The 24,452-nt window shown below is 43.3% G+C and overlaps 1 protein-coding gene across 10 annotated transcripts in view; it reads left to right on the top strand.

Moving 5' to 3' along the window:
* The first annotated feature begins 231 nt into the window (after positions 1 to 231).
* TRIM2 (tripartite motif containing 2) overlaps positions 232 to 24,452 on the top strand; it is a 193,769-nt gene continuing 169,548 nt past the window's right edge. For 7 of the 10 annotated variants that reach the window (XR_014244519.1, XM_082391508.1, XM_082391516.1 and 4 more), the window contains exon 1: positions 9,760 to 9,964. Coding sequence is in view for 6 of the 10 variants with exons in the window: in XM_082391508.1 (XP_082247634.1) it covers positions 9,860 to 9,964 (105 nt within the window). In the remaining 4 variants the exon portion in view is untranslated. Of the gene's footprint in view, positions 372 to 9,759; positions 9,965 to 24,452 lie in introns of those variants that run through there. The other 3 variants (XM_082391519.1, XM_082391520.1, XM_082391510.1) reach the window with 3 other exon arrangements.

Consider the following 24,452-nt stretch of genomic DNA (forward strand, 5'->3'; position numbering starts at 1 on the left):
GAACCGGGCGTCGCGTTGCGTGTGCTCTGCCTGCTGCGTGTGCGGGGATTAGCGGCCGCGCCGGGGGCCGGAAACGCCGCGGGCGCCGGGCAGTGCGTAATCCAGGATTTGCCGCGGTCGCGCGGTTGATGGAAAACAGATGTCTCAGCCCCGGGCCTGAGCACAGGATGGAAGTGACCGATCCGAGCGCCTCTTGGAAGCGAGGACACCGAGTTGAGGCTCTTCGGGATCCAGCCGGGAGGCGGCTCTCCCTCGGCTCGTGGGTTTTCGCGGCTTCAGCATAGAGCCCGAGAGCGCCGGGCGGTGCCGCGGCTTCACCCGCCGCGGGCCGTGCGCGCCTCTTCTGTCGCCGAGCGGGTCGCCGTCGCTCAGTAAGTCGGTTGTTGCTGGGCCGCGGCCCGGGCTGTGCGTGCGCGGCTGCGCCGGTGGGCCCGACCCGGCCCCATGGAGCCTCCCCTCTGGGCGAGGTCTGCGTGGACCGAGGTGTGCGGAGCCGGCGGAGGCTCCGCTTCCGGGTCCTAGGCGGTGGGGTGGGGGTGTGCATGGGGGGGAGCCAGGGACCGGCCGCCAGCCCCGCGCCTGCCTCGCTCTTCTGGGGCGGGGACTCTCCGCCAGTCCCGAAAGGTGTGCGCCGAGCTTCGGAAGAAACGCTTTTCTCGTCATTTTGCAACTGAGGGGAAAAGAAAAGAAAAGATATTCTGCAACCTTAAAGCAGTAGATGTAATAATTGTTGAAAAGTTGGGTTTCCTTCTCTCTTTACATTTCGGTCGTTTCCCTACAACCAACTACTGAAACCGATTTCCTTCCTAATTAGCCTCTACTCAGATCCTCTGCCCAAGTTCATGCTACAGTTTTGGCTTCTTAGAGGAGAGCGATGTCGATTTCTTGAGGGTTTTCAGGGCTTTTTTTGGATTGATACATTATGAAAAGACATGCCCCATGTTGCAAACCGCATGCTGCGGACAAATTAGGTAAGAGGCTGGGAGTGGAGAGGAACGTTTGTCGCGTGAAGTGCCTGTCAGATCCCAAGCTTTCTATGAACTCTAAATTCGTTCCCACCTGTAATCCAACCCCACAGGCAACTGGGTCTTCACCCCTCCCCTCCCCCCAGAATTCAGCAACCTTAATTTATGAATAGAGACAGTTTTAGATTCAACCGCTTTTGAAATGGTTGATTTTAAAGCACCTAGAGTTCCAGACATCCAAAGAGTGGCTGAGCCCCTAGGGTGGTAGGGTATGCTCACCAATGCCTTTTTTCCCCCGCGAGACAGTTTTTAGCCTATTTTCTTCTAAAAATGGAGAGTAACTTTTCCATCAGTCATTTTAGAATACAGTTATGGGCTTGTTGCGCGGCTCCTTGTACTTCCGAGTCCTTACCGGGGGGTGGAAGAGGTAATGTGCTTGCTTCACTACCACCCTGCTCTCTTGACCTCCAGTCTCAGTTTGCCACGTGATTACAACCCTGCAGACCTAGTACCTGCCTTTCGGTGGAAAGAAACAAAAGAGCAGGAATGACTCAGAATCCTTGGGATACCACAACCTTAACCAAAGATGCAAGGGATTTGATTGAATTCTTTATGACGCACATTACTTTGTTCCTTCCTCTTCAAACCTAAGTATATCTAGCAATTAAGGATCAATTATAAAAAAAGAAGCAAAAACTCGACCTCTCTCCACCCTCAGGATAAACACAGATTTGGTTGAGTCGGGCATGGCCACCTACACTAATGAAATGTCTTCATGGTGAGATAATTCATATTCTGACTGGGTACAAGAGGATAGCACCAGATCACCGCCATATTTGCACATTCTTTTTCCTGGACCCTCCCTTTTTTCCCTACCATTTTCTATACTGTCTTATTTAGGTACATACCATGCCACTCTTTTGGATCATGGAATCTAGGATATAATTACCTTTTAGAGTCAACTTGTTTAGATGACAGTGTCCCCTTATCAGTATTCTCAGAACATTTTTCCAAATCCTGCCTTTATTTCCCTGGAAAACTCTTTGTCTATTAAATCCTCCATTGGAAATTCCGTTGTATCTTTCAAAAGCAAATATGGCACCTACATCTTGAATTCTTTTTCTTGCATCATCATTTTAATGTTGACTTGCATGGTTTCCTGATTGTCTGGTCAGCTTATTTCTGCTTCATATTGAAACACAAATGGAAAGAACTTTGCAGGCTTCCCTGGTGGCACAGTGGTTAATAATCCACCTGCCAATGCAGGGAACACGGCTTCCAGCCCTGGGCCGGGAAGATCCCACAGGCCGTGGAGCAGCTAAGCCCGTTCACCACAACTACTGAGCCTGTGCTCTAGAGCCAGTGAGCCACAACTACTGAAGCCCACGTGCCTAGAGCCCATGCTCTGCAACAAGAGAAGCCACCACAATAAGAAGCCTGCGCACCGCAAAGAAGAGTAGCCCACGCTCGCCACAACTAGAGAAAGCCCGCGCGCAGCAACAAAGACACAGTGCAGCCAAAATTAATTAATTAATTTAAAAAAAGAAAAAGAAAGAAAGAAAGAACTTCGCATATAAGACACTGAATATAAGTGGGTTAAGGAGTCTCCTTGAGAATTAAGAGCACACACTCTGACCTTTTCTTTGGTCTGTCCTAAGGTTGAATTCTGTCATTGGAGTTTCTGTCCACTGCTTACTCTAGAAAGAGGCTGGATATTTACCTTGAGGCTCAGGCGTGATCTGTTTATTTGGCCTTTTCTGAGCAGCAGTAACTCACCACCTCTCCAGCCTCTGCTTGGTGAGAATTTGGCCTGCTCAACAGAGATAACCCAATCTGGTAATACAGCAATGCTGAAAAAACCTTTCAAAGTGCCATACTGAAATTCTAAAATCTGGGAAGATAACACGTTCTTCTTCTCTCATTACTCCACTAAAAATGACACTGCTTGGTTTACACCAAAATCCATCTTGGATTATAAATTCCCAAAAGACAATCTTAGCTTGATTTATACAGGCTCTAAAGGTTTATGCTGGCAGGTGCTGGCAGTACACTTCTGCTGCTGCTGCTAATGATGCAGATAGGAACAGGGACGGTTTTCCTTTGGGGTTTCGTAAGAAAAATATAATACTTTCCCGAATATCTGTTTGAGAGGCTTCTCTGAGACTCTTATCTTAAAAACCTTGAGTCAAGGCTGAGGCACTGGCATGCTCCGTCTCCAGCATTATTTCTTATGCTCTTAGATATCAGACCTCAAGACTGACCTGCCAGTCGGCAGGTCCGAAAAAGTCACTGCAAGTTATCTGAGAGTTTAGTTTATTTTCTCTGGAAGAGAATGGTAGGTCTTTGATATGGCTAGGATTTGTTCTTAGAAGAATTGGTAAATGCAACCTTTGAGATAAGTAGCTAGAGGGGAAATGAAGAGGAATAAACCTAGTGAGAAAAGCCAACTGTTTACCAGCCACTCAGCTTTTAAGAGTTTAGTGGAGGGCTTCCCTGGTGGTGCAGCGGTTAAGAATCCACCTGCCGGGGGCTTCCCTGGTGGCGCAGTGGTTGAGAGTCTGCCTGCTAATGCAGGGGACACAGGTTCGAGCCCTGGTCTGGGAAGATCCCACATGCCGCAGAGCAACTAGGCCCGTGAGCCACAATTACTGAGCCTGTGCGTCTGGAGCCTGTGCTCCACAACAAGAGAGGCCACGATAGTGAGAGGCCCGCGCCCTGCGATGAAGAGTGGCCCCCGCTTGCCGCAACTAGAGAAAGCCCTCACACAGAAATGAAGACCCAGCACAGCCAAAAATAAATAAATTAAAAAAAAAAAAAAAAAAACAGTGCCAGGATTTAAATTTAAAAAAAAAAAGAGAATCCACCTGCCAATGCAGGGGACATGGGTTCGAGCCTTGGTCTGGGAAGATCCCCTGTGTCGTGGAGCAACTAAGCCTGTGCGCCACAACTACTGAGCCTGCGCTCTAGAGCCCGAGAACCACAACTACTGAGCCCAGTGCTACAACTGCTGAAGCCTGCGTGCCTAGAGCCCATGCTCTGCAACAAGAGAAGCCACCGCAATGAGAAGCATGCGCACCGCAACGAAGAGTAGCTCCTGCTCGCCGAAACTAGAGAAAGCCCGTGCACAGCAACGAAGAGACAGTGCAGCCAAAAATAAATAAAAGAAATAAACTGATAAAAAAGAAAGAGTTTAGTGGAAATTCAACCTCAGAATTTGAGCTCTTGTTGGCAAATATTTTGCCTTAATGAATACTGATTCCTTCCTATGTAAAACTATTATTTTTGCATATCCTGCCTTTGAATCTCATCTTAATCCTTGAACAGAAATATCCTCTCCCTAGAATTTACAGTACCTTCTTCTTTTTCATGACATACTGGATGTCTAGATTAAATTTATTTAGGCAGAAGGGCTGGCCAGGAAGCTTAGGATGTGTCCTTGAGTCAGACAAAAACACTGTATCGGTCAGCATCTTTATTAATTTATGACAGTTTAGAAGGTCCCAAATAGAAGTTGTGAAACTGGTTCTCTTCCAACCTGACTGCAGTAAAATGAATCAACATGCAGACTTCTGGAACCAGAGCAGTTTGTACAAATATGCTGGAGGCAATTGGAGTTCTGGGAGTTGATTAGCTTTCTAAATCACGGTCTCATTAGAAATGTTTTTCAGGTTTCAGAATGTCTGCTGTTTGAGGGATGTCTTTTTTAGTTTACATATAGTAATTGATTTAAACCAAAGTATGGGGAGAGGCATAAAGTCTGGCTGACCTGCTTCTTTCCTATTAGGATCAGAACTAGCATTTTAGGACTCTCATTGCCGACCTTCAGGGATGCCGATTGTGAGGATCAGGAAGCAAACAACATGGAAAGGTTCTCAGGTTAAGACTCCTGAAAAGAGAGATCTGACGGAAGACCAAAAATGTGAAAGATTAGACCCAGTTTTGTTTTAGAGTGTTCTGTCCAATCAGGTAGAAGAAAGGAAAGCTGTGTTTCCAGCCCAGTCTGCCATCAAGACGATTTATTGAACAAATATTATGTTTCAAACCCCCTGCTTTATGATCTGAAAAGTACAATAGTGTAAAAGGCAGAGCATAAGCCTTGAAGGGATTTTCAAGCCTTGGTGGTACCTTTAGACATTAGCGAGCATCTTTCTCCCACCTGTTCTCTGATTTCCTCACCTAGGAAACCAGGTCTAGGGCTGTGGTAGGAGCCCCCTCTGTAGTTCAGCTCAGATTCCTGAGGGAATCATGATGGCCCCTTGACCTGAGAGTTGATTCCTTTGGCAGCAGAAGGTGTGTTCTTGGCTCTTAAACACGACCCAGACAAAGTGACACTTTCTACCTATCCCGAAGACTCCTATTCGGTGCAAGACTCTATTCCTATAATATTCCTTCCCCAGCCACCAAGCAGTTCGACAGTGACCAGGCTAGCATCAAAATGACCCATAATGGGGGCATAGCTATCCTTGAGATTTGCCTTAATTAAGAGGACGAGATCAGGTCTCTTTAATCATGAAAATAACCTCTCAGATTAAACAGACAGAACTGTCTCTTTTGCTGACCACATGCAATTTATTTAAATTAGTGTTGCACATTCAACAATGGTGTCAAAGCTATATTATAAAACCACCTAAAAGAATGAATTTTCTGGGCCTTTGCTTAGGGATAAAAAAGGCATTAACCACATTGCAGGGGATTTGCATCTTGTTAGCTTGTCTGGATATCCTCACTGTTGGACACAATGGGAGGGTACACAGCTGTCTTTGTAGCTGGGCAGGCTGCCTTAGTTATAATTCTGCTGGGAGTGAAGATAGTGAACTGGAGGCACAGGATGGGGAAGGGAAAGGGCAGGAACCTGCAGGACTCAAAAGAAGGGAAGCTTGGGGTCAGTTCTGACCCCTCCCCTTTTTGTGTAGTTCAAGGTTAACAGCACGCTTTGCTTTAGTTTTAATTGAAGTATAGTTGATTTACAATGTTGTGTTAATTTCTGCTGTATAGCAAAATGATTCAGTTATACATATATATACATTCTTTTTTTAATATTCTTTTCCATTATGGTTTATCATAGAATATTAAATATAGTTCTCTGTGCTATGCAGTACAACCTTGTTGTTTATCCATTCTATATATATAAAAGCTTACATCTGCTAACCCCAAACTCCCACTCCATCCCTTCTCCAACCCCCTCCCCTTTGGCAACTACCAGTCTGTTCTCTATGTCCAGATTCCGTTTCTGTTTCATAGATAGGTTCATTTGTGTCATATTTTAGATTCCACATATAAGTGGTATCATATGAAATTTGTCTTTCTGACTTACTTCACTTAGTACGGTAATCTCTAGTTGCATCTATGTTGCTGCACATGGCATTATTTCGTTCTTTTTTATGGCTGTGCAGTATTCCATTGTATATATGTACGACATCTTCTTTATCCATTTATCTGTTGATGGGCATTTAGGTTGTTTCCACGTCTTGGCTATTGTGAATAGTGCTACCATGAACGTGGGGGTGCATGTGTCTTTTTTTTTTAATAAATTTATTTTATTTATTTTATTTTTGGCTGGGTTGGGTCTTCGTTACTGCACATGGGGCTCCTCTAGTGTGGCGAGCGGGGGCTACTCTTTGTTGCAGTGCACGGGCTTCTCGTTGCGGTGGCTTCTATTGTTGCAGAGCATGGGCTCTAGTTGCGTGGGCTTCAGTAGTTGTGGCACGTGGGCTTAGTTGCTCCGCGGCATGTGGGATCTTCCCAGACCAGGGTTCGAACCCGTGTCCCCTGCACTGGCAGGTGGATTCTTAACCACTGTGCCACCAGGGAAGCCCTACGTGTATCTTTTTGAACTATAGTTTTGTCTGGATATATGCCCAGGAGTGGGATTGCTGGATCATATGGTAATTCTATTTTTCGTTTTCTGAGGAACCTCCACACTGTTTTCCATAGTGGCTGCACAAACTTACGTTCCCACCAACATTGTAGGAGGGTTCCTTTTCTCCACACCTTCTCCAGCATTTGTTATTTGTAGACTTTTTAAAATTTATTTTTTAATTAAAAAAAACTTTTTGGCCATGCTACGCGGCTTATGGGATCTTAGTTCCCTGACCAGGGATCCAGCCTGGGCCCTTGGCAGTGAAAGCGTGGAATCTTAACAACTGGACCACCAGGGAATTCCTTGTAGACTTTTTTAAAAATTTAATTTATTTTTTTTGTACAGCAGGTTCTTGTTAGTCATCCATTTTATACACATCAGTGTATACATGTCAATCCCAATCTCCCAATTCATCCCACCACCACCCCCCGCTGCTTTCCCCCCTTGGTGTCCATACGTTTATTCTCTACATCTGTGTCTCTATTTCTGCCTTGCAAACCGGTTCATCTGTACCATTTTTCTAGATTCCACATATATGCGTTAGTATATGATATTTGTTTTTCTCATTCTGACTTCACTCTGTATGACAGTCTCCAGGTCCATCCATATCTCTACAAATGACCCAATTTCATTCCTTTTTATGGCTGAGTAATATTCCATTGTATGTATGTACCACATCTTCTTTATCCATTCGTCTGTTGATGGGCATTTAGGTTGCTTCCATGACCTGGCTATTGTAAATAGTGCTGCAGTGAACATTGGGGTGCATGTGTCTTTTTGAATTATGGTTTTCTCTGGGTATATGCCCAGTAGTGGGATTGCTGGGTTATAGGGTAATTCTATTTTTAGATTTTTAAGGAACCTCCGTACTGTTCTCCATAGTGGCTGTATCAATTTACATTCCCACCAACAGTGCAAGAGGGTTCCCTTTTCTCCACACCCTCTCCAGCATTTGTTGTTTGTAGACTTTTTTTAATTTTTAAAATTTTTTGGCCATGCCGTGTGGCTTATGGGATCTTAGTTCCCCGACCAGGGATCAAACCTGGCCCCTTGGCAGTGAAAGCGTGGAGTCTTAACCACTGGACTGCCAGGGAATTCCCTGTAGACTTTTTAATGATGGCCTTTCTGACCAGTGTGAGGTGGTAACTCATTGTAGTTTTGATTTGCATTTTTCTAATAATTAATGATGTTGAGCATCTCTTCATGTGGCACAGCTTGCTTTAGCGGCAGCGCAGGCTGTATCTCAGTGCACAGTCATCTCCTCGGTATTGGTGAGTGAATCATCTCCTTGCAGATTTGGGGCAGCTGGCTCTCCGGTATTGTTCAGCATATGTCCAGGGCTCCCTCTGCTTACCTCCTGCATTGGTTTTTTTTTTTTTTTTTTATTGGAGTATAGTTCATTTATAATATTTTGTCAGCTTCAGGTGTACAGCAAAGTGATTCAGTTATACATACATATATATCCATTCTTTTTCAGATTCTTTTTCCTTATAGGTTATTACAGAATACTGAGTAGAGTTCCCTGCGCTATACAGTAAGTCCTTGTTGTTTGTCCATTTTATATATAGCAGTGTGTGTATGTTAATCCCAAACTCCTAATTTATCCCAGCCCCCACTTTTTCCCTTTGGTAATCATAAGTGTGTTTTCTAAGTCTGTGAGTCTGTTTCTGCTTTGTAAATAAATTCATTTGTATCATTTTTTTTTCAGATTCCACAAATAAGTGATATCATATGATACTTGTCTTTCTCTGTCTGACTTACTTCACTTAGTATGCTAATCTCTAGGTCCATCCATGTTGCCTCAAATGGCATTATTTCATTCTTTTTTATGGCTGAGTAATATTCCATTTTATATATACACCACATCTTCTTTATCCATTCCTATGTCGATGGACATTTAGGTTGCTTCCATGTCTCGGCTATTGTGAATAGTGCTGAAATGAACATTGGAGTGCATGTATCTTTTCATATTATAGTTTTATCTGGATATATGCCCAGGAGTGGGATTGCTGGATCATATGGTAGCTCTATTTTTAGTTTTTTAAGGAAACTCCATACTATTCTCCATAGTAGTTGTACTAATTTACATTCCCACCAGCAGTGTAGGAGGGTTCCCTTTCCTCCACACCCTCTCCAGCATTTATTGTTTGTAGACTTTTTGATGACGGCCATTCTGACTGGTGTGAGGTGATACCTCATTGTAGTTTTGACTTGCATTTCACTAATAATTAGTGATGTTGAGCAGCTTTTCATGTGCTCTTTGGCCATCTGTATGTCTTCTTTGGAGAAATGTCTATTTAGGTCTTCCTGCATTGGATTCTGCTTATGAAAGGCAAAATAATTGCCAGATTAGTCAAGGAAGGAGATTGTAAAAGTGAACCTCTTATGAAACGTGAGCACATATCCTGCATACCCTTCTTCTTTTAGTGTGACCAATCAGAAGTCACCCAAGGGAAGACGATAAAAAGGTACTCGAAAGGGCTGAATGTTTGCATCTTGATAGCTGCAGAACAGAAATGGCAAAAATTAGGTGCCTTTCTCTTCTAAATCTTAGCCAATAATGAGGACATTGATCAGAGCCAAACTTAACAAAGAGCTACAGAACGTGGTCTCCAGATACCTGGTACCATGAAAAAGAAGTCTTGTTTTACAAAGCTATTTCCATTTTAGGGAAGCAACGCGCCCGTAAATCTGTTGTGCCACCTACTCTACAACAAAAGAGCCTTAGATGACAAATGCTGTCTTTTGCCCCAGGTCACCTGGAAGTCACACAGTCATGTTGTACAAGGAAGTAATGTGATGGGGTGCCATTTGCTTACAGGAAGGATGAGCTAACTGGGGTCTTCCTGCTGCTTTTGTCTGCTTTCAGCCATCAAGTAGCAATTACCTTTCGACTGTCTTTCATCCCCTCCCTCCCCAAACATCTCAATCCAGAAACCTGAAGTACAGAGTAATTGATGCCTGAAGGCTCAAAAACCCACTCGAAGCTGCAAGCCACCCACCAAAACAACATGGAAAGATCTACGAGCCTGAAATGGGAAGAGGCGGGAGTGTGAGGGGGTGTCTGTGCAAAGTGTTCCTTTTTCCTGTGACATTTATTCTAATGTCTCTGCTTCAGTTACAGACCCCACAGAAGAAGGTATGTTTTATTCATTTTTAACACAATGTCATTAAAAGAAAAAAAACAATAGGATCTCTCTGGGATTTCCTCTATAAGGCTTTTACTTGAGGAAATTCTTAAACAAAGCTTCTCAATTTTTAATAAGCATCTATCACAGATCAAATTCATACTACTTTCTAAAAAAGCCTTTACATGTCAAGAATAATTAAGAATTTGCTTTGAATAGTTAGAAGCAGTTTCTGTAATGGGAGGGAGCAGATTTGTTGAGTTATAAAATTCTGAATTCCATCTGCATGGGAGCTGGTTTTCAATTTGTAATGCAGGGCAAGATATTCTTAGCATGTTCGGGGCTTATTCCACACAGGATGCTCCATGCTAGAACTAAATCTAAATAGAACTGAATAGATTTCTTTTCTTAGATATTTTTCCCAAACCATTTCCTCTTCATCAAGTCCCTTGGGTAAAGGCATTCACCGAAGTGCTGCCAGGTCTCTCAACGAGTACTTTAGTCTTCAATCTGCATTATTCAGCTGTTGAGCTGGAATCTGTCCATGGGTGGTCCGTGGGGACAGGAGGTCACCAGCAGACCAGAGGGAGGGAGTCACTCCTAGTGGAGACACTCAGACCTCCTGCTTGTCTCCTAGATGTATCTTCCAGGCCGTAGAGACCCAAGGCTCAGCTTTCTGAATTCTACACATAAAAATTGCTGCAACACTTACATTCTTAACATGCAGGCTGTGTTTGGCATCCACAACTTAAGACCGATCACTTAATTCACTCAAAATCGTTGGCCAGGCTTTAAAGTTTTTGGAACAAGTACCAAAGTGAAGTAAAAGAAAAAAAGTTAATTTAACCCCTTTAAAAAAAGCAACATTTAAATTGAGAAAAACAACAAGTCTAAATTCATATGGCTGGGGAAAGTTTGGTGGTTTGGGGATGTGAATACTTACCAAACACATCAACTCCATATACCACTAAAGCTTGTCTTCTTTGGAAATTGGAGAGAGTTTGGCTCTTCTTTGATTCAATATGCTCATGGGATGAACCATACTGAGATTCTAAATTGACAGAGGTTGACTTGCTTTTTGTATTTCAGGCATATTTAGCAGTTCTTGTTTAGCTTTCAGTCATAAAACCAGTAGAATTAAATCACCAAATAAAAACAGAACAAAACATTAAACCTGTTGACTTCGGCATAATATTACCTGCAGATTTATTGCACCAGAGCTGATGGTGTCAGGGACTGTCAGTTATGTCTTCCGAGAGCCTGGGGTGCTGCATGCCTTCAGGTAGATTGAGGTGACTGCATGCTATCTATCTTTTATTTATGAAGATAACCCTGCTGACCCACTGGATGTGCTTTGCGGTTTTCTCCATCCTTCTTCCCACTCTATTAGTCATGAAATTTATTGGCCCAGGTGGCACGAATCTAGAAGAACCAGGTCACTTGACTCAAACCCATAATTTCTTCAACAAGGCAGCTAACTAGGTCAGCTAACTTGCCACTGAGATGATAATAATGATTGAGTCTCACATTTGAGCAAATCTTTACCTTTTAAAAATCACTTTCACATAAATCATTCCATCTTATCTTTACAATGACTCTGAGAAGTAACATTTTAGAGGTGAGGAAAGTAAGGCTCTGGGAAGTCCAGTGACTTTTCCAGGAAAGGAAGAGTTAGAAATCACAGCTAGGATGTCCTTCTGGCTAACCCAAATGATGCTCAGTAATATTTGATTGGATGTTATGTGATAAAATAATACAAGAATTGTGGGAAGATCTGGACGAAAGGATGTTTTACTGAGAAAACAAATTGGAAACCACTTTTCCAAAGGTGTCTGGAAAAGTGGTTTCCAATGGGGACTTAAAACTTAACTCAAGACCCGAGACTATTACACAAGAAACCATTAAGGAACTATGTGAACGAGACACGATCAGGTGTCAGTTTATAGGATACAGACGATTAGTACATTGACAGTTCAGAGAAGGGAGAGAAAACAATAGTGACAGTGTAATGGAGGAAGAGGGACTGAAGTTAGAGCTTAAAGAATGTGCGAGGTTTAGATGGGAGAAAGAAGTGGGTAGGGTATAATAGGCTGTTGGGGACATCCCAAGCGAAGGCGGAGAGCCATTTCCAGATGTAGATTAGAGGGAGACACATCTGATTGGAGGAGGGACTGACCAGAAGGTCTAAGTAGGGAAGTCGTGGGATTAAGGTTGAATGGGGAAGATGGGGCCAGATCAAAGAACTTTAGGGCCAAATGGAGAAACATGGACTGGTGTTTTGGTCCATAACATGTGCGGGCAGAGTTGGCTCCTTTTGAGGGCTGGGAGGAAGTTGTTCTATGCCTCTCCCCTAGCTTCCTGTGGCCTCAGGCATTCCTTGGCTTGTAGATGGTCTTTTCCCTGTTTCTTCATGTCGTCTTCCTTCTCTGTGTCCAAATTTCCTTTTTTTTTATCAGGACACCAGTCATATTGCATTAAGGTTCACCCTAATGACCTCATTTTCACTTGATCACCTCTGTGAAGACCTATTTCCAACTAAGGTCTTTCTGAGGCATTAGGGGACTTCAACACATCTTTTTTTTTCCGGGGTGGGGGGGACACAATTCAGCCCATGCATGACAGGAGGTTTTAAAGAGTCCTGAGCTGCAGAGTAAGGGGGGAAAGGTTGTTTCAGTAAAGATAGACAAACAACAGAATACAGAGTACACTGGAGGGAAGGGAGGGAGCTGTAGGCTGGGAGCAGAGGATGGAGAAAAAAATAGGTGAAATCTACAGACATTTCAAAGGAGTAGTTGAAAGATTTCAGGAGTAGAAATGATAATCAGTCTAGAACATGGCAGTTCACAAGAGCATTTCCGCTGTGCTACCTGCTTTGATCTTGATGACTGTCTGGAATCCCAGGGTTTCTGGCCTGGGAGAAAGACCGACGGTGAAGTCATCCACACCAGTGAGGGCAGCTGGCAAAGGCAGCTGCACGTGCTGAATTTGAGGCAATGACAGAGTGGAGATGGCCACTGGGTCACTGGGAACCCGAGCCAGCTGTCCTCTCTGTAGACATAGATTTGGGAGTCAGATGCACTCAAGCTGTCCTCTAATCCACAAGAGTGGGCGAGATCTCTGAGGGAGAGGATACAGAAGGAGAAGGCAGTGGGCTTGGAATTTTGGCAAATTCCCAGAGTCAGAGGATTGCTAGGAAGTCAAAGCAGCAGCGTTTAAAGAGGTAAAGGAGGGATAGCGAAGTTCTGAATTAAAAGAGAGTTTCTAGTAGCAGTTTCAGGAGCTATAGAAGGTGGGCAGGGAATAGGAGGAGAACTGGGGGGCGGAAGCAGTGGGGGTGGTGACCTGGGGGAAGACTTGGGTTTTAGCTCAAATGAAGACCACAGGGAGAGCAAGTGGGGGGAAAGAGGACGTAACCACAGGGTGGCAGGATTCAGAAAGGGGGGCGGTTATTCTGAAGTCATGTTTTTTTAAAGATACAGTTTACAAATTGTAAAATTCACCCTTTCTGGTGTTCAGTTCTGTGAGTTTTGACAGTGCACACAGTTGTATAACCACCACCACTACCAACATGGAGAGCAGTTGCAGCTCCCCCAATATTCCTGCATGCTGAGGGGCTTTTGGAGAGGAAACAAGCGTGTATTTGAAGTCAGAAGGGAGGGAAGTTATGTTATAGGAGAAAATGGTGGCGCTAAAGAGGAAGGAAGGGTTAACTGAGGGAGTGAGACCCTGGAGGCCACTCAGAACAGGTTAATTCCAGTGAAAAGGAACATCTCCCCTCTTCCTATGAGGCAGCAGGGAGAGTGCATACATTCAGGGTCTATGATATATTTTGGCGGTGGATTCCTAAAGTCCTGCCAGCAAAATCATTTCCTGCTGAGCAAGATGTTGACTGCCGTATTCCATAACTTCCTCCTTGGAGGTATTGTTTCCTATTGCAATTACTGTCTGTAGGAATTTGGTTTGCTTTGGGCTGTGTGCCCACATTCTGCTGCCACGGAATACTGTAGCAATGTTAGAACTAACAACTTCAGTATTCTCCGAAGTGCATCTGCATCTTTTCCTGAACCATACAGTGTAAACACTTGGCAGCAAAAAAGGCTTCCATCCCCATAAATGTGTGTGACAGCCAGTGAACGACTCACTGCCGAAGGGCTAGCTTCCACAGACAGGTCCTCAGGGTGAAATTTGGCAAAAGAGATTCACTTCTCATCATGTTATACTTTTGGCTTAAACCACCCTGCAGTGAAGTTCCCTCCTGGGGTCTATGATGTCGCTGACATCTCTCCTCACCTTTGAGGTCCCACCGCTGTCACCCAGTTCAGGCGAGGGAGGTAGGAGGAGTTGAACAGCCGTTCTCAAACTGTGGGTTTCACGAGCAGGTTGTGAATCAAGTTGTGGGTTGCCAGCAGCCTATTTAAAAAATGAAATAGAATAGAAGGCAGCAGGGGGCTAAGTGTGGTCTCAGGCAACTTTGGTTTTAGTGAAATACACATTTCTGGACTGGACGGCAATGTAAAACGTGTTTCTATCGTGGATCGCATTCACAAATGTGTGAGAAATTGAGGTGTGGTGTATGGGTCCTTTACTAATAGTGTGGCCCTTGGCAGGTCATTTAATGTCCTTGTGGCTTAGTTGGAGCCATAGTCTGTAAAATGAGGGTAATAACAATATCTATTTCATATGGTTCTTGAAAGGATTACAGAGAAAATACATGGAAAGCATTATGGTTAATAGTCCATGGTTAATAGTACCTGGTTAATAGTCCATGCTTATTATGATGATTTCTTTTCCTGCCCAGATCTATAGCCCAAACCTTTGTTTCCTACCCAGACCTTTCTTCTGAGACTAGAACTGTGAACCCAACAGTCTAAACTTGAACTCAACTCATCAGCACCTTCTCTCTCTGATCCACCCCCTCCCACCGACCCATCCCCCCTCCCAAGCACACAGACCCCTGTGCTCTGGAGTCCACTTTTCTATGAGAGCTGCCATCACTCCCCTCTCACTTAGGCTGTCTGAACATCATCTTACTAATTCTTCTAGGAAGAGAATTCTGAGCGTGGTCACCATCAAGACTCGCTGGATTAGTGAGATTCTGCCAGCAGTCTTTCCCCACTCACCACACCTCAGCGCGCATGTGTCTGTCCCCTCCAGCCTTTCATGTATGTAAGTCTTCAATGGCTCTCACGGGTTCCAAGTTAAAGTTCACACCCTTCAGCCTACAAAGCGAGGTCCACCATGGCCTGGCCTCTGACTGCCTCTCCACCCTCATCTCTCCCACCCCAGCCTTGTGCCTCACTCTCTGATCATTCCAACTTGCTTGGTGGCCCACACATGCATGCCTTGAGGTTTCCTCTGCCTGGAATGCTTGCTCCATCTTTCTGTTGTATAGCTCTTACTTGTCTTTTCAGGGCTCAAGGTTGATTTTCGAGTGAGAAAGACTTAGGTTTGAATCCCCTAATCAATAGTTAATAGCTGTGTGATTCTTTTCTTTTTTTTAAGTACTAAAAAGAATTTTTATTTTTATTTTAGTCCTGGTTGCTTTATGGTTTTTTTAAAATTTCTATTTTATATTGGAGTATAATTGAGTTACAATGTTGTGTTAGTTTCAGGTGTACAGCAAAGTGATTCAGTTATACATACACATATATCTATTCCTTTTCAGATTCTTTTCCCATATAGGCCATTACAGAGTGTTGAGTAGAGTTGCCTGTGCTATACAGTAGGTCCTTGTTGATTATCTGTTTTACGTATAGTGGTGTGTATATGTTAATCCCAATAGCTGTGTGATTCTGAGAAGCAAATTTCTGAGGCACTTGAAGTCAGTTTGTGCATCTGTAAAATGGGAATAGCAATGTCTACCTCATAGAGTTGTGAGGATTAAATTAACAGTGTAAAGAACAGTGCCTGGCACATACTAAGTACTTAATGAATAAATGGCTGTGATTGTAGTTTATTTAATATAATTATTTTTAATAAATAATAAAAGATTCAGTTCACATCCTTCTGGACCAGAGCCTCTTGCAGACCGGAATGTGTCAGGTTGTCCAAGATCAGTGTTTTTGTACCAGCTGTTCCTTCTGACCAGTTACCCTTCCCACTCTTCTTCCCTTGACCAACCCCTACCTAACCCTTAAGATTCAACCCAAGGGTCACCTTCCAGGGCACCCCGTGCTCAGCTCCATCAGAGTTCTTGCCTCCTGAACTGTGATGCCTTTTTTCTCCCTGGATTCTAAGTCCTGAGGGCTCTGTGCCTTGTTCACCGCCGTATCCCAGTCTCCCTTAGTGCGTGCAGATGCCCGAAAATATATTACATGATCAATAAATGTATCCTTGATGAATGAATGGATGGATGAGCAAACTGCTGTAATTACTTCCTGACTGGTGTTCCTGCCTTCTCTCTTTCAGGAAATTCATTCTGTTAATTGCAACCAGATTAGTTCTCTTAGAGTTCTGTCATTCCCCTGTGCTTCTCAAACTGCTCTGGTCACTGCACTCTGGCAGTTAACACTGGCAGTTAGGACTACCCACAAGATGGCTTCTATTTAGTGTTCCAGACTTTTCTATTTTTCTCTACCTTAACCATGGAAAACCAGGCTGTTTTCCCTCCCTGTGGAGTGGGCCCCACAAACCCTGTGAAGCCCTCTTCAATGCTACTATATGACAATTCCAGAACCTTTCTGATCCATTTTTTAATAAACAAAAGTAACTTTCCTCCATCCCCCTCTGCACCCTCTGCAATCTGCTACGGTCTTCTCTCCTGGAGAAGATTGTTCTCTACCCAGCAACTTATTTACATATTTGGTTTTGACGGCAAGTGTTTTGAGTCCTAGAATTGTGTCTTAAACTTCTATGTGAACTTTCCAGCGTCTGGAACATCATGTTACTTGTCGTTTCTCATAAGTAAGGAAACAAACAGAACTGAAAATCAGCCAGATCTGGCTCTCCTTTCTGCTTGCTGCTTTAACTTTGGGGGGTTGGGGTAGGAGAGATTAGAGTTTAACCCTTGCCCTTTGATTCTTAAATATAATTCATTTAACTGTACATTGGCACCATGTTATAACCACATTGTACCAGGTATCAATAAGCATGTTTGATGAATTAATGACTAATTAGTGGTTTGGTTTCTTTTAGAATTAATATACCTTCAAGTCCAGTGTTTATGGTTCTTAGTGACTTAGGAGTGTACATACTAATAAAACAAAGAGTCAAATGAAATGTGAAGATGTAAATACACATACACATTGGTGGGTGGTAGTTGTATACGCATATATATATTTATATACTCTACATTATCAAGCAAAAAACTGGAGGATCAGAACAGTCTATGAATGGGCTTACAAACATTGAAACCTAATTTTATTTCTTTTTTCAAAGACGAGAAGGTCCATTGGTAGTCTGTTCTCCAACTCAATCCCTCTGTGGTCTGCAGCTTCCCTGGTCGTGCAAACCTTGAGGTGTGTGATGGGCCATCTGCCATGGTGGTGCGGGGGGCCGTGGAATGACCTTCAGAGCTGGTCCTGGGTCCAGACAGTCTAAAGCTCAGTTTCTTTACACATGAAACTGAACTTCCTTCCTTTAAGCAAAAGGGCCAGGCAGTTGGACCTTCTGACCTTTATTTGTGCTCCTGCCCCTCTTTCCATCTAACCCCTGAGTAACTGTGAGCCTTAAGGTGGTGGTGGCTGTAGCTTTTGTGTGTCTGAGTCCAAACAGTACTCAGGAACAAGTTGACAAACCAAATTAACACAACAGTTTTTAGGGAAAGTTTGCCAGTTCTCAGCTGTGTATGTGTTTTGACGGCTCCTAACTTCCAAAATTATTAAGGCACGCTATGTGGCATAACACATTTCACAATTTACACCCAAGCAGATTTCCTGGAGGTAAAGGTAATGAGTTCGCTGTTGTGAAATATCACATCTGCCCTTACTGACAGGAGAGACATGTGGAGTATATTGGTGATAACCAAAACATGACTTCTGTGCGCTTTTGATGTTAGTCCTAGGAAACCACAAAATCAGGACAATAAAAGGTCATTTATCTGGGCATCTGAACACCAGAAGTATCCACACAGTGGCATTATTTTTAAAGAATTTTTTCATCCAGTTTTTAAAATCATGCAGTGTGATTATTGAAGAACATCTGCGCTGAGGAACAATGTGAGTGGGGATGCTGTGATCCACCAGCTTCAAAGGACTAGTGGGTGGTGTTGCAACAACACAATCCACTGAATGCAGGGTAAACTGGACCATGGTGGACCGCTCCACTAACATCAAGGCGGTCTTACTGTCAATGCCAAGTTGGGTGGTTCTTGGTCATTTACATGTTTTGGTAGGTCCAGACTATGCTAAATGTTAAATTTCAGTCATTCATATAACACATGGTATTTGTTAAAGCACCATTTAAAAAATTTTATTGAAGTATAGTTGACTTACAATATTGTGTTAACTTCTGCTGTACAGCAAAGTGATTCAGTTATACATATATATACATTCTTGTTCATATTCTTTTCCATTATGGTTTATCACAGGATATTGAATATAGTTAGTTCCCTGTGCTATGTACTAGGACCTTGTCGTTTATCCATCCTGTATATAATAGTTTGTATCTGCTAATCCCGAATTCCCAATCTTTCCCTCTCCCACCCCACCCCTTCACAACCACAAGTCTGTTCTCTATATCTGTTACTCTGTTTCTGTTTCATAGATATGCTATCTGTGTCGTATTTTAGATTTCACATATAAGTGATATCATATAGTATTTGTCTTTCTCTTTCTGACGTACTTCACTTAGTATGATAATCTCTAGGTTCATCCATGTTGCTGCAGATGGCATTATTTCATTCTTTTTAATGGCTGAGCAATATTACATTATGTATATATACCATATCTTCTTTATCCATTTATCTGTCAATGGACATTTAGGTTGTTTCCGTGTCTTGGCTATTGTAAATAGTGCTGCAATGAACATAGGGGTGCATGTATATTTTCGAATTATCGTTTTGTCTAGATACATGCCTAGGAGTGGGATTGTAAAGCCTCATTTTCAATCACTGCTCTTTTAGAGTTAAGGTAACTAAGCTCCAGAAATATTATTAATCCAAAATAGATTAGGTAGGTCCCTAGACATTTTGAATAAATACTCTTCTCCTATTTCTAATAAGATGGTTCTTTGGTCTCCATTTTATTCAAACCAATGATTCCTATCTTACAAATTTGTCTTGACAATAAAATGGGGTATTTAACATAGAACCTGGTACATAGTAAGTGCTAAATAAATGTGAGTTCCCTTGCCATTCACATACCGTGAACCAAAATGTGTGTAAGGGAAAAGTAATATTCATAGAATAATTGACTGTTATTTACTGAGCACTTACTTACATCTAGACCCTGCTATATCCAGGGATAAAAAGACAGGTAAGGCCCAGGCCCAGAGCTCACTCTCTAGTAGGAGAGGCAGATGTTTAAACCAATAATTGCTGCAGAGAGTGATAAGTACTGCAATAGTAGTATATACAAGGAGGGATGAATACCTTGCCTGAGTGAAAGGACTACTGGGACAGTTTTCAGAATAGAGGTGATGTATCAACTGAATCTCTAGCAAGAGAAGAAAAGGATTGGATTCCAGGCAGAGGGAAAGCATGTATAAAAGCACAAAGGTTTAAAAGACACAGGGAGAGGAATAACTCAGGACTCTCTGGAGGCCTAGAATGAGTGCAGTTAAAATCCTTCATAGAAAACTTGTTGGAGGGCAAGCCTGGAGCCAATAAGTGCAGCAATTCCAGCCCCAATTACGTGCATTGCAGCGGCTGGGCTTAAGTGTCCCACGGTTGGTCGTGGGATCTTAGTGTGTCCAGTGACCTGGAGTGGTTTCAGTGCTCTAGTCACCTCAGGGGGGACCAGGATATGAGGTCACAGAGGCCAAAGAGGTCCAGACCCTCTTGTACAAAAACCTAAAGGCTCCTGTAATGGCCTGAATGTTTGATTGCCCCAAAGTTCAGATGTTGAAGCGGTGACCTTCCAATATGATGGTATTCATTTGTAGATGGGGCCTTTGGGAGGTAATTAAGGTAGATGAGGTCATGAAGGTGGGGTCCTCATAGTGGGATTAGTGCTCAATCTCCCAGTTAGAAAATAACTGTGGCTTTTTTTTTTTTTTTTTAATATTTATTTTGGCTGCACCAGGTCTTCGTTGTGGGATCTTTTAGTTGTGCTGTGCGGACTCCTTACTTGCAGTATGCATGTGGGATCGAGTTCCCCGACCAGGGATCGAACCCAAGCCCCCTGCATTGGGAGTGCGGAGTCTTACCCAGTGGACCACCAGGGAAGTCTCAGAAAGTAACTCTGGCTTTGATTGAATTGTTCTGGAGATTTTTACCGTATAGGCAGCTCTCTTTTTCTTTTGCCTTTCTGTTTTCTTATTCTCTTTCTAGTCCCTTGTGATCTAGAGAAAAAGTTATCCCCTTATTTGTAATCGTCAAAGAATCACCATCATACTGCTTTGACTTCCCCTTCTGTGCAGAAGTGCTGCCTGGTAAAGCAGTAACATCATTGTTGAGTGAAAGTGGAGGGCAGGAAGGGATAAATGCATGTCACGAATCAGTGGCCTGCTCCTGGTCCTCTCTCCTTTTCCCTTCTCTCCACTTTCCTCTTTTCTGTTCAACAAATAACATGACTGTTAATCAGGTAATATCTCCCTTGTTCATCTTTGGCTTAATCAGAAGCAGAATTTTAGAGAAGCATAAGATGCCCGTGCATGAGAGCATCTGAACTTCCTGCAGTGACAGATAGGATCACTAAAAAAAGCTGACTGTCACATCCATAATTCCTTATTTGACTTAAATGTAAAAGATTATTACTGCCAAACTGTGCGTAAGGATTGAGAGGCTATTTTTGGAAAAGTTTCCCTTTAATAAGATGGCAGATACTTAAGGCCAAGCAATAAAAATGACGAGACACATCTTATTTGGTAGTGTTTTCTTTCCAATATGGTTTTAGGCTCCCTATTTGAAGGAAGAGGTTTTACATTGTAGTTTGAACTACTCTTTCAAAACGATGTATTTGCATAAGCAGTATTTTTCTCTTACTTAAAAAAAAAGAATATCAAATAACTTTTAATAGGCTACCTTCACCCACTGTGAAAGGACTTAGTCTGGGAGTAAAAGGTATCCTTTTTTCTGTTGCTTCTAGGACTCTACATATTGTGAGGGCTCACTAATTCAGAATACATGAAAAAGCAAGGGTGAGTTACAGAATATCGAAAAACCTGTTTATTTTTCTGACTTCCAAGATTTACACTTATCCAGCACCCTTGTAAGTGTGTTATAAAGCATACCTTTACCGGATGAAAACAGTTTCAGTAAGTGGTACGAACACCTTTTCCTGGAATGTAACTCTTAAGCAGGTTACACTGTCATGATCGTCTTGCTTACACCATTTTCCTAGCAGATCCCTTCTACAAATAAAGCTCAAAGTTATCTTTAGTGGAGGTTCAATCATAACAAGTATTTCTGGAGGTGTTTTACAGGAGCACCTGGCCAGTGAGACTTTGTTCTCCTAGGCGCGCTGGTCCAGCCCCGGGAACATGCAGGCAGGCCGACTCTTGGTGGGTCTGCCTCGTGCGCTATTAGAAGCCACGTGCCAGGACTGCACATGCACTTGCGGCATCCTTGGGGTAGGACCCTGTCCCCATGGGGTTTACAGGTTGGTGGGGAAGACAGCTCTAACCAAGCGTGCAAAAAGATATGTCATTACAAGCGGTCACAGTTGTCATACAGGATTCCAACAGGGTAAAGTGCTAAAAAACAAAGGGGCGGACACCCACTTACAATGAGAGGGTCAGGGGAGGCCTCAGGGAGGAGGCATCATTTGGGCAGAGAGTCAGCCTTGCACCTGGGGTGGGGGGCTGGGAGCAGTGGGACGGTAGGCACAGAGAGTCCTCCCTCGTGAAGACACAGTCATTTTGCCACTTCCTAACGAGAGGCAGCCTCTCTCTCTGGACTTGAGATCTCAGTGGACTTGAGGTAATGGGTTGACTGGTCTTTTTTTTTTTTTTTTTGGCTACACCACGCGGCTTACAGAATCTTAGTTCCCCGACCAGGGATCGAACCCTGGCAGTGGAAGCACGGAGTCCTAATGACTGGACGGCCAGGGAATTCCCGGTTGACTGGTTCTTGAAAAGCCAGAAATAGTGGAGGGAAGAGCAGGAGCCTGAGGGCACAGAAAGGCTGGAGAAAGGTCCCGGAATGCTGCTAGGAGAGCCCTGACTGTTAGAATAAAAAGAAAAATAGAAATAAAACCTGTTTTTATCATGAATCAGCTTTATGGGCAAGTCTAAATTAAGACTGGGTTCTTCTATTTCCATTTCTGGGGACAAACAAACATGTGTTAATAGCTTTTTAAAAATAGAATGGAAATTCTACCAGGGCCCATCAGGGAACAGAAAAGAGAAGGGCCAGAACACACTGGCCATCTGATGTCAACAGCACGCTCTTTTGAGTAAACCTGTGTGCTTTTATCACTTTACCCTACTCTCAAATTTGACTAGCTGAAAAGGCTTCATATGCAGTCTATACAACAGCTAATGATTTAACTTCCACTCTTCTGTGTTTATTTTAGTGTCAGATTTTTATTGTCAAGGTCATTCTGAAGATATGCAGCTTTTTAACTGTGCAAAGTTGGTAAATATCCTCTATTATGTCTTGTATCTTTTCTTCTTTTTCCTTTCTGTTCCCGGGAGCCTGCCTTCTCTATGAATCCCGCTCTAACAGGACGTCATGGTTTATTTTTTCCCTGCCCTTTGCTGAGTGGATGGCCGGCATTTTAACCTTTTAGTACTCTCATCCTTTGTGGCAGGTTCCTGTTTCTCTGCTATCTTGGGAACTCCTGCTGTTTGACTGCAAGGTTTGCATATTCATAAACTCTGAACCTTTAACTCTTCAAGCAGACCAGCTGTAGTATGAGAGCTGTTTGTTATTCCTCAATACAGTTTTCTGTTTTCACTTGGCAAGACGTACACCTGTGCTTGTATTTCCGGTTGTTTCTGTTGGGGAACAGTCTCCAGAGAACTAATGGAATCATAATGAAACCCAGGCAGCCTGCAAAGACAGCTCCCCAGGTCTGCCTTTGTACAGAGGGCAGGGGCCAAATGGAGAGAGGAGTGCACTCAGGGTCAGGCTTTGCCACTAGCTAGTTGTACGGCATCAGGGGAGTTACGTCACCTCACCAGGCCTGTTTCATTGTCTATACACTGGTGATCTGGACTAGATATGGCCACAGAGGCCACAAGACCTTTAGGTATTCTGAAGAGATGCGTCAGGCCCAGCAGAGTGAGAGGCAAGCAAGTTGGCAGGGCCCCCAGGATCAGGACCAGGTCTTTATAGAGAAAGTATTTTGCGGCTCTAAAACCATGGGACTGTATCATCTCTCTGTCCTTTCCAACTTTAAATACTACTGAGCCTTTGAAAGGATGAGAGTCTTGTGCCTTCCTGCTTCCAGTCACCGGTGGGGAGGCTCTGCTGGGGCAAGGTGGGATGTGGATCAGGATTCAGGCCAGGAGCTGGGGTGGTGAACTGGGCCCCCAGTGGGACTAGAAAGTGATGGAGTTTATGCCCTTGATCCATATGACAAGGTCTGAGACTGAAGATACATGTGACAGAGGGGTGGCTTGTATCCCTTTAGAGAGTGCCAGTGCCACGCCACATGGTAGGGAAAAGATAAAAGAAAATGCCAGGTTCTTTGACCTCGGACTTGTGCTTCTGGATGGGCAGGGAGGGAGGATTGGGTGCTCCCTCCCTGCCAAGGTAAATCCTGGCCAAGGTTCCTTCCTAGATCCCAGCTCCTCTCTTTTTCCTTTCTAAAGAAGCCTTGCTTTCTTTCCACATTAGGTAGCAGTTAAAACAGAGAGGCAGTTCAGCAGGGAGCCAGCAGGTTATTGATGACTTGAACTATATATACGTCTGTGACTGAGCTGTGCTTCTCCTGGGGAGAGTCCCCGCCAAGCTAGAGGACATTATTGTGACGTCCGACCTTGAGGGCCACTCAACAGTTCAGTCAGGCAGGATTAGCAGGTTCTTCATCCAATAATGAGAGCAGGACATGGATAACACAGTTTTGTTTTGTTTAAATTTATTTTGTATTGAAGTATAGTTGATTTACAATGTTGTGTTAGTTTCAGGTGTACAGCAAAGTGATTCAGTTATACATACATATATATCTATTTATTTTTCAGATTCTTTTCCCTTACAGGTTATTACAAAATATCGAGTATAGTTCCCTGTGCTATACAGTAGGTCCTTGTTGGTTCTATTTTATATACATAGTAGTGTGTATAGTTTTTAAAAGATGTACAAGAACAGATTTGTTTCTTGGAATGGCTTTATGAGGAAGTCTTTGCATTTCCTCTGGGTCAAGGGAAACAAGTTTAATTATTAATTGCAGTGTATCTAGAATATGGCCTTTTTATAGCATTAGAGAAAGAATGTCTGGCCTGAGAGGAATTTGA

The sequence above is a fragment of the Balaenoptera borealis genome, assembly GCF_965194805.1.
Source record: "Balaenoptera borealis genome assembly, chromosome: 4".
Classification (NCBI taxonomy): domain Eukaryota; kingdom Metazoa; phylum Chordata; class Mammalia; order Artiodactyla; family Balaenopteridae; genus Balaenoptera; species Balaenoptera borealis.